This window comes from Chelmon rostratus, chromosome 15, assembly GCF_017976325.1.
Source record: "Chelmon rostratus isolate fCheRos1 chromosome 15, fCheRos1.pri, whole genome shotgun sequence".
Taxonomy (NCBI): Eukaryota; Metazoa; Chordata; class Actinopteri; order Chaetodontiformes; family Chaetodontidae; genus Chelmon; species Chelmon rostratus.
The window spans coordinates 947,501-957,500 of NC_055672.1; the positions used below are offsets into that span (position 1 = coordinate 947,501).

Here is a 10,000-nt window from a genome sequence, read left to right on the forward strand (position 1 = left end):
AAGAACCAACTTATGACGAGGAGACGAATCATCTGGACAACATCTGGACAACATCTGGACAACAGCTGCTCGTTTGTCCGAGGACGTGAATGTGGACAAAACACAAACGGCCAAACACTTTGACATATTTAACACTTATAGAACTTAGTGTTGAGCTCTGATGCAGTAAATGATTTGTTTTTTATAAAGGTCCCGTCAGGTCTGTGTACCTCTTACAGCTGATGGAGGAGTGGATGGGGGACAGGTGGCGCTTGGACAGCAGACTCCGCCTCTGACCTCCATGAGGAGAAGCCACCAGTGAAGCTGGGGAAGACGAGCACGCGGGTCACGTAAAAAACAATGACAGCATCTTCAGTTAACAACAACTGTAAATATATTGAACAAGCATCAATTTATGATCATGAATGGATTAAATCAATATGCAGATCAATCAACAAAGAGAGACTGAGGCTGCCCTCGTTTCAGTATTTGGCTTTTTGCATGAATGAAGTCAACAGAATGATCAATAGAAAATAAGTTAAGTGTTGACAGACCTTTCCCATCAGTGGCCTGCGTGCAGTCGCTGCAGGCCCAGTCTCTGGTGTCCAACTTCAGCCCCGAACACTTCCTGTGAGTCCCTCCAGACCCACAGAGCCGGCAGCGAATCACCTCGAACCAGCTGACACAAACAAACAAACAAACAAACAAACAACACGGAGGTTCGTGTATCATTGTTGTGGTTGCCGCTCTCCTCAGCTACGTGCTAATGCTAACACTGGTCACTCTGAGGTGAAGGCTTCCCACTAACATGTCAGACTCACGATGGACAGAATAAAAACAAAAGAGTCCAAATCAATGCAGAACCAGACAGATCACACTGTGGTGCGTTATGCTAGCAGCAGCTAATGTAGCCTGCAGCAGAGGTCGCCCAATTCTCTTCTTCTTCATTTGTTCTTTTGGTGCCCTTCAAACTTTTCATTTAACAAACAGTCAGTCGGTTTAAATTTAACTGATTTTCAGAATGAAACACTGCAGCCTGGACAGAGATGTGTTTTTTTGGATTTTGGGAAACCTTTTCCTCTCTGTCAGGTTGTGGCTGTAATACACACTCCAGCCTGTGGGGGGAGCTGGTGTGGCTTGAGGCTCGTTAATATTCTGCACAGCTAAAGGAACCAGTCTGACATGTGATCTTGTGTTTATCAGTGGATGTGAGATCTGTATTAACGCTGTGAATGAGATGAAGAACGGGTCGTTACCCGGTCTTGGCGCAGTGTGTCCGTCCGTCGTTGCAGAGGCAGGTGAGAGCGTCACAGCGTTTATACACCTCCAGCAGCTCTGAATATGCATTTGGCTCCAACTCCCATGAGGCATCTCTGCAGAAAAGGACAAACAGCCAATCAGACAACAGGCTTCATTTTGTTCCTCCAGACTACCCACAATCCCTCGTCTTCAGTGGTCATTTCCTGTGTGAAAGCACTATAGAGTTCAGATGTGATGTGAACACGCTGACTGTGAACGCATCCTAAAGCCTGCTCATACATTAGCAATGCTAATGCTACCTCTCTGGGATGTATATTCCCATCCGGAGCATCTCCTCCTGGAAGTCCTCCTTGTTGTTACAGAGCGTACACCTGAAGAAGAAGAGGCCGGCACTGTGCGCCTGACGCTGACACACAAACACAGACAGGTGAATCACAGGTACGCCACACAACACCTGCAAACAAACTGTAAGGCTGTGGATGATCTGCAGCAACCTGTTTCTAGAAGGATAGAATTAACCTCAGAACATAGAACACGCACTGACAGTCGCAGTACCTGCACACAGTCCCGGTGGAACCAGCTGGCGTGGCAGGATGGACATTTGAGCAGGGAGTAGCAGAGGACGGGGTTGATGGACTCCAAACAGATGGAGCAGGACTGAGGCAGACTGAGGTCTAAACCCACACACAGAGACTGAGTGGGACTGTGATCCGGACAATAAGACCTGGACGTAAAGACAGCAAACATAGTGATGATGATGATGATGATGAAATCTCAAATTACTGCCCACAACAAACTGCTGAGTGTTAATTCTGCAGGCGACAGTGAATAAAGGAGTGATGACCTTTAGCCAGCTGACGAGGAAGACACACGTGTTTAATGTCATCACTCACGGGAAGAGTTCAGTGAACTGAGAGATGAATCTCTGTTTCCTCCCGCAGGGGAAGTGGACCGTCTTCCTGCAGCTTCTGACGTTACAGCCGACACACGCACCCTTCTTCTTACAGCAGTAACAGGTCTAAAACACACAGGAAACACAGAAAAGAGGCAGAACGAGTCTCAGAATCTGGTTTTGGTGGTCTGTTTCTAACTGCTTTCACTTTTCCTGCTTCTCTGAAAATTAAAAACTCTCACCAGTCGAGCCGACCGGCGGATCTCCTGTTTGATGTCGTCCACCAGGAAACCAAAGACGCCCTCGTCCTCCTGTCCTCGCTGGTAGACTCCACTGGATGTCAGCTGAAACACAGACAGGTGAGTGTGTCAGTGTGAACACCTCAGCACCAGAACCAGGTGCAGCTTCTTCCCACTGTCAGTGCCCCAGGACTGAGAACAGGATCCGACTAAAGCCCCTAAATTTAACACAGTGAGTACGTTCCACGCTCCACACTGCACCCTACTGTTCATTCATTCACACGCGCACACGCACACTTACCAAACAGAAGTAGTGGACAGAGAGTTTGTGCTCTTTGAGTGTGACTTTCTCCCCAAATATGGCCGGATCATCATCACTGAGCCTGCAGAGAACACAGCCTGGACACACACACGCGCGCGCGCACACACACACACACACACACGCACGCACGCACGCACGCACGCACGCACGCACGCACGCACACACACACACACACACACAAACACGCACACTATTATTTGAAGCAGTTTGGACACACGGACAGTTTTGTCAGTGTTGTCCGTCACTCTGGATGCACGTTATAACACATTCCACATGTTCCTGTTCCAATAGCTGATATCCATCCTGAACTATAAATGCAGATTTGAGACCTTTGTGCTGCTCAGTTTGACTTTTTCTTCTATTTTTCTTCTGATGTGGAGAAAACACCCCCCCCTCCTGTTTTCATTTGTTTTTCATCTAAGTGAGCGAAGCGCCGCCCTGCTGGCTGCATCGTGGTCCTCCTGTCCCTGTCTTCCCATGCCAATTATTTGTACTGTCTTTTGTGCCATCGTGTCCTCTGGGACGGTTGTAACTGAACATAATTTCGTTGCACTTGGAAACTTGTGTGATGACAATAAATGATTCCTGATTCCTGGTGGCAGTAAAACGTGGATTACAATGATGAAGCAGTCAGATGTAGGCTGTAGGTTACTCACACTCCTCCTGCTTTCTGGAGCTGTCTGTGACCTGCGACCTCCTCGCCGCCTTCTTCATGTTGGTGTGAAGCGACCCTGCAGGGACACCACCCCCGGGGGTCAGAGGTCAAATCTACTGAGTTTTTATCAAGAGCTTTACTGTTCGTCACCACAAGAAAGCGAAGAAACCCTGCTGGCTCCACCTGCAGCTCCATCAATAAAGTCATACTTTATTCAAACTCAACTTTATTTAAAATTCTAGAGGAGATCCAGAAGTTTCCACACAACACACTGATGGACATTTCCCACTGTTTTCTGACATTTTATAGAAACGACTCATCAAAAAATGATCAGTTTCAGTCATTTAAATATATCTCACACCGTAAACATTCAGAATCTGTTAGCTTCAAGTTCCTGGATATAAGCGATGCCTTCATATATAAACAGTTTACTAAGACTGACATGAAGTTTGGAAAGTAATTGTTACTTGAGAAATGAAAGTCTTATTATATTCACAACTAATTGGTATTTGTTAAGAAACAGATTTTTCCTACGATTTAAGATGATTATTCTTTGTTGTTCTTTATTTTCAAAATTATTGTGAAAAGTCATTTTTTTGTTCCTTCATGCAAAACCAATCGCGTACAGTCAGAAGACGAACAAGTATGAGTTTTACTACCTGCATCGTGTAAAAAAGTGTGTAACAGTGTGATATTGTGAAGATATGCCGAGCAAAAGATCAATAAAATAGATGTATAAATAATAAAGAGTCAGTAGTTGATGAAGAAAATGAGGAAACAAATGTGTAAATGAATAAATAAATAAAAAGTTTGAAGCTCTAAAACAATCTAGACCATCCTGTAATGACATGAAGGTAAAATCCCACATTCATTCATTCACATCCAAAACTAGGATAAGATAATTTCATGCTAAGCTAACTAGTTAGCGTTATGTGACAGCAACGTTACTGAGTCATGTGAAATAAATACAATACAAATAGTGACGTTACGATCAAAAGCGATCGATCAAGTATACGAACAAAGTCTGTTCTACAAGCAGGTAGATTAAAAACATCTACAAGAATAGGTGAAAAATAAGGTTAAAACACAAATGTGAGGACGAACGTGTAAAATTAGAGTTTTTTGAAGTCTGATGAAAGTGAAACGTTAGAAAAGAAACTGTCGGATTTATCTTCAGCAGTTTATACAGAAGAAAATGTTGAAATTAAAACCTACTTTACATTCAAGGATGAAGATGTCAGTTTGAGCTCATCCTCGAATCGTTTTGAGACGATTTATTCCGGTTGTTTGTGTTTTTTGTGACTAACGCCGTCGAGTTTTAAATTTCCCTCTTTCAAAACAAAAGGACCTCATTTCCGCTTCCGCTGCTTCTTCTTCTGCTTCTTTAGGATTTCTGCGCTTGGTGTCCAGTGTGCTACTGCAGCGCCCCCTAATGGGCGGCTGGTAAATCAAAGTCAAAGTCAAAGTCAGCTTTATTGTTAATTCTGCAGTATGTACAAGACAAACAGAGAATTGAAATTACGTTACTCTCAACCAATGTGACAAGACATAAATATATATATTTTAAAAAGAAATAAATAAAAAACTGTACAATCTAAACAATGACACATTAAGAATAGACAAAAAACAGACATAAATGCCTTCCAGGTGAATCTGCTCCGGAGGCTTGCTTTCCCTCCTTTAATCCACAAGTTTAAACCCTCTCTCCCCTTTCCTCTCCTTCAGAAATGAATTTAGCTTCAGTGCTTCGCAACCTCTTTGTCTTGCCTTAAGTAAAGTACATTAACTTAAGTTCTGAACTTAAAACTTTCTGTTTTGTTCTTTCTTTGCTCAGAAAATAATAATTTTGATACCAAAACACTGATTTTGACTTGAAAAGCTGGAACCTTTACTCATTATCTCATAATTTTGTAGCGCAAAATCCATCCCAGCTCTTTTAAAGATTTGGAGGTTGTATCTTTTCATGATTAATTTCTTCCTTTCCAGGCAGAAATGGGCTTCCATAATGGGATGAATGTTACTCTGGATGAAAAAAGGAGAATACACCGTTGAATTTTTGACCTTTAAACCTCAGACTATCCTGTTTGCTTGCAAACAAACCACAATCAATATCTCTGGGACCAAGATCAATCAAGTTCTTTGTCTCTTTCTCTACAATGTGAGAAGCATTGGAAAAATACCAAGACTGTCTTAAATACAACAATTTTTCAGTGGAGTCTGGCAGAGTACGGCATGAGTTTCTGTTTTGGACCTATTTGTGTTGAACCTACAACATGTGAAGCGCTGCCCAGGTCAGTGTGTAGTGTACTGCCGGGCCTCATCCAGCAGGGGGCGCTTCAGGGCACAGAGAGATGGTTCTGACGGCAGGAGAGCTGAACGACCTGCAGCTACACAAGTTTATTTATTTAAGAAAGCAAAGCACTTTAGAGAGAAACAGATTTCCTGCTGTTTATCTATCTATCTATCTATCTATCTATCTATCTATCTATCTATCTATCTATCTATCTATCTATCTATCTATCTATCTATCTATCTATCTATCTGTCTGTCTGTCTGTCTGTCTATCTATTAGAAGTTTTGGGTTGACAGATTGTGAAAAATCTTATTAATGTAACAATCAGTTAGTCTTTAACACAACATTTATTACAGGTTGCTAATTACAAAGTGCGGTTAAACAGTTTGCGTCAGACCGAGACTAAAGCTCCACTTACAGCTTTTTCAGGGCTTTAACTGCATCTCACGGTCTTCTTCAGCCCGTGAGCCTGGCTCAGGTGTATGAAACCTAAATAACGTGTCGCTTTCAGCTGCATGTACAGATCTTCATCAGAGAGTTCTTCAAAATGAAAGGAAATAGAATAAAACACATCTGAAGTTGTTTGTGACATAAACTGTTTGACTTGTTCATAAATGTTTTTCTGTTCATTCAGAATGAATTAAATTATGAAGCTGTCACATATTCAGACACACACCAGTTTCCCTTTCTAATAATAAACAAATGACCGTGTGTGTGTGTGTGTGTGTGTGTGTGTGTGTGTGCTGCGTCACAGGGGCAGGGCGGTTCCCGCAGGTAGGCGCAGCAGCAGCGGTCACATCATCACACACACACACACACACAGACACACAGAGGGGGCAGTGTGTTCAGAGCTGCGGATCCTCCCAGGTGCCAAACACACACACACACACTCACACACGTTCCTCCGGTCGCCTGAAGGACGAGCTGAGCAGCTGAGCAGGAACCGCCGATATTTGGAAATATCGAAACAGGGAAGTTGGAGTCGAGCGCGTCCGTGTCCGCGGTGGAAAGTCGCTCGGTCGTCGGCATGTTCAGCTGGGTGAAGCAGGAGCAAGGTGGACGCAACAAGGAAGGAGAGATGTACCAGACGGTGACGGAGGGACTGCAGAGCCTCTACACCAAGAAGCTGCTGCCGCTGGAGGAGCACTACCTCTTCCATGACTTCCACTCCCCGGCCCTGGAGGCCGCCGACTTCCAGAGCAAGCCCATGGTGCTGCTGGTCGGCCAGTACTCCACCGGGAAAACCACCTTCATCAGGTACGAACCGCCGCCGGGGTCCCGCTGGGGCTCGTGTGGGCCCGCTGAACCTGCCTCTATAATCACTGTTGTGGTTGTAAAGAGGGCTGAGAGGTCACAGAGTCACACCACATGTGACAAAACCACCTTTATCAGGTGTTGGATCAGTTTACAGCCGCTGCACTGTCTTCATGCCAGACCTCATATAGAAATCACTCTATTTAACACTCTCTACATTATAGATAGGTATACATCAGCGACAGCGCGCAATCGAACATGTCAAATGATTGTGTCGTGTTTGAAGGTAAATTCGGCTAATATAAAATCCACCAGAGCCGATCTGCTGATTGTGATTTGTCGGTAAAGTGTCACTTTGAGATTCGCTTCTTCGTGCTTCTCCTCGGTGCTCTCTGACAGAAGGCGGCGGTGGAAGCCACGCAACAAACTTTAAACATCATTAAAACTCTGTTTGGTGGCTCGGATTGTTGCCGACGGGACGAATGTTCCCTAGTTATTACAAAATGTTCCAGTTTGTCTTTATAGTATGCAGAGCGTGGTCAAATAACGAAAAGCTCTTAAATATGATACTTTTTCAATGGAGTTTGGCTTGAGTTTTCCTTCAGGGTGTTGACATCACTTAACCTCGTTTAACTGAAAGAAACCTTGAGTTTTCCGTTTATTGTGAAAGCCAGTGATGCAGCTCATGGGTGTGTCAACCTGCTTACAGACAAAACTGACATGTATGAGCTGTATCTGCAAATCTAATTTATTCTCTAACTCATAGACAGTCTGTAGTCAGAGAAGTTGCCATCATTGAATTCAAGGTTAATGTTTGTGGGATTTTTACACACAAATCCGCACCAACTCAGTTTGACCTGCGCGGGGACATGAGGCGTTAATGGGGTCGACTTCCTTGATCTTTGGGGGATTCGAACCTGCAGCGCTTTGGTCACAGTCCTGCAGCTCTGAGGCCACATCGACTCCGGCTGATGTGCAGATCTGGAGCGACTCACCTGTGTTTGATCTGGCAGCCAGTTTGACTTTTAAAGGCAGAATACAGGAAGTGCATCTCCTGCGCGCTCGCTGAGGCTCATGGGTAGTGTAGTCCTGTTGAACTGTGTGGGATGAGAGTCCCCCACAGCTCCTGGATCATCAGTCGTGTGGAGGTGATCTGCCACCGTCCCGTGGTCCGTCCCAGCTGCGACGTCCAGCCTTCTTTTTGTTGTCATGGAGACGATCTGAGGACAACAGGCCAGAAAAGAGTTTCACAGAGCAGTTTGGGCAGTCTGGAGCGAGAGCTTGGTTTGACTAAATACTGACCGGAGGCCTGTGAACGCCTCACACACTGAGGTCAGCAGGGCTGCGGGGGGGTTCGCCGTCTGTTACTGTGAGCGCACTGTACCATGTGATCAACAGGCGTGTTGAGATGTCAGCTGGAGACCCTGTGGCGGAGCGTCGGCCTTATCAAGCCGAACCAGATGACCGTAGATGGAAGAACATGGACGCAGACAGATGTTTTTATTTGATTAATAAGATAAACGGCCGTGAAACGCTCCACCGTGGGTCTGTTCTGTGCTTTTTGTAAGAAACATCTGTGGAATGACCCGACACTGAACGAATGAATGAATGAATGAATGAAAGTTGTGTCAGACGTTCATTTCAACCATTTTCTAACCGAAAAACACTTTTTATCCATAAAAGCTTCATGTAGGTCACAACCTCAGTTTTTAAATCCTGGCATGTTGTCACGAGTTAAAGAGCTGATCAGCACACTGCCCCCCCCCCCAGCCCACAGCCCATGGGGAAACACACACACACACACACACACACACAGAGAAACAGCAGCACAGTTCTAACTGTAGCTGTGTTTCATCAGCATCTCTCTCACAGACTGTTTACTGCGGACGCTCAGTGTTTCTTCATAATCTAAATCAGACCTGTGACATCACATCCTGTTTTGGTGCTGAGGGTGATCGGGTTAGACTGAGACAGCTCTGACTGACCGTTGAGGTGATTTAACACCCATCATCGTAAACTGAACATCTTTGGGCTGCGGTGTGAAAGCTGAGCCAGACTTCATGTGAAAAAATACCGATTTATAACTCTCTTTTAGTTAGAGTCGTTCTTAGAGTCAAACAGGTGAATCCAGTTTTCTGATAAATTTCACTGGCAGAAATCACAAAGCCGGTCTGTTAAAGGTTAAAACCAGTTTTTCTTTTGGTTCCCAGTTCTCGCTGCACACCTCCTCAACCTGCTGAGCTGCAGAAGTGAGCCTCTGTAAATACAGAATATCCTGAATCTGTATGCACCTTATAGCTGACCAAACAGTGGGGGGGGCTTAAAGAGGCACATTTTACAACAGAGTTTGGCTCGACTTTCCTGAAGGTGTTGTTTAACTTTATCAATACGTCAGGGGTTTAACAAGCAAACATGTTTTAACTTCTTCAATGCTATTCTTTATTTTCTATCATTGTCAGGTTATAGCCAGACTCCATAAGAAAATCCTCCTATTTAAAGCTCTCTTGCTCAGTGACAGAAACACACAGCGGCAGAGCTTCACTGAAGCTGTCAGACAAGCGAGCGGAGTCTCGTGTTAAAAACATGGAGAATGGAAACTGAATGGAGCAGGTTTGTGGTTCTTTGGTTCACCTGGATGTGTGACAGCGGAAACGAGCTGTGACCTGCACTCGCTCTGTCGCAGCTCGGAGACGCGTCAGCCTCAGTTACTGAAGCTGAACCAGAACCAGGTGACACTCACCTGATCCAGATCACAACGTTTTCACCTGCGCTGCATCTCATTCAGGTAAAACTCCTGGAGGGGAAAAAACACAAGAGCTGAGGTCATCACACTGTAGCTACAGCTGACTGTGTGTGTGTGTGTGTGTGTGTGTGTGTGTGTCAGATACAAACAGTCGTACATTTTGGCAGCAAACCAGACCTGCAGAACTGACCTGCAGTCAGTTTACATCCAACACAAGCTGCTCAGTAATAGCTGCTGCTGCTGCTGCTACAGTGTGTGTGTGTGTGTGTGTGTGTGTGTGTGTGTGTGTGTGTGTGTGTGTGTGTGTGTGTGTGTGTGTGTTCCACTACTGCAGCCCCACCCTGCCCCGAGGAATGCTATGAA

General features: G+C 44.9%; 2 protein-coding genes across 3 annotated transcripts in view; one reads left to right on the forward strand and one right to left on the reverse strand.

Moving 5' to 3' along the window:
* g2e3 (G2/M-phase specific E3 ubiquitin protein ligase) overlaps positions 1–4,682 on the reverse strand; it is a 9,360-nt gene extending 4,678 nt beyond the window's left edge. The window contains exons 1-10 of one of the 2 annotated variants that reach the window (XM_041954067.1): positions 4,563–4,682; positions 3,349–3,423; positions 2,672–2,769; positions 2,374–2,475; positions 2,133–2,257; positions 1,795–1,963; positions 1,539–1,645; positions 1,236–1,352; positions 534–658; positions 210–303 (exon numbers count right to left, since the gene is read on the reverse strand). In XM_041954067.1, the coding sequence (XP_041810001.1) occupies positions 210–303; positions 534–658; positions 1,236–1,352; positions 1,539–1,645; positions 1,795–1,963; positions 2,133–2,257; positions 2,374–2,475; positions 2,672–2,769; positions 3,349–3,406 (995 nt within the window). In that variant the 5' untranslated portion in view covers positions 3,407–3,423; positions 4,563–4,682. The remainder of the gene's footprint in view (positions 1–209; positions 304–533; positions 659–1,235; positions 1,353–1,538; positions 1,646–1,794; positions 1,964–2,132; positions 2,258–2,373; positions 2,476–2,671; positions 2,770–3,348; positions 3,424–4,562) is intronic. The other variant, XM_041954068.1, reaches the window with a different exon arrangement.
* A 1,760-nt stretch (positions 4,683–6,442) lies between these two features.
* Positions 6,443–10,000, forward strand: part of ehd4 (EH-domain containing 4) — a 23,424-nt gene continuing 19,866 nt past the window's right edge. Inside the window, exon 1 of the mRNA XM_041953572.1 lies at positions 6,443–6,897. Within this exon, the coding sequence (XP_041809506.1) occupies positions 6,668–6,897 (230 nt within the window). The 5' untranslated portion in view covers positions 6,443–6,667. The remainder of the gene's footprint in view (positions 6,898–10,000) is intronic.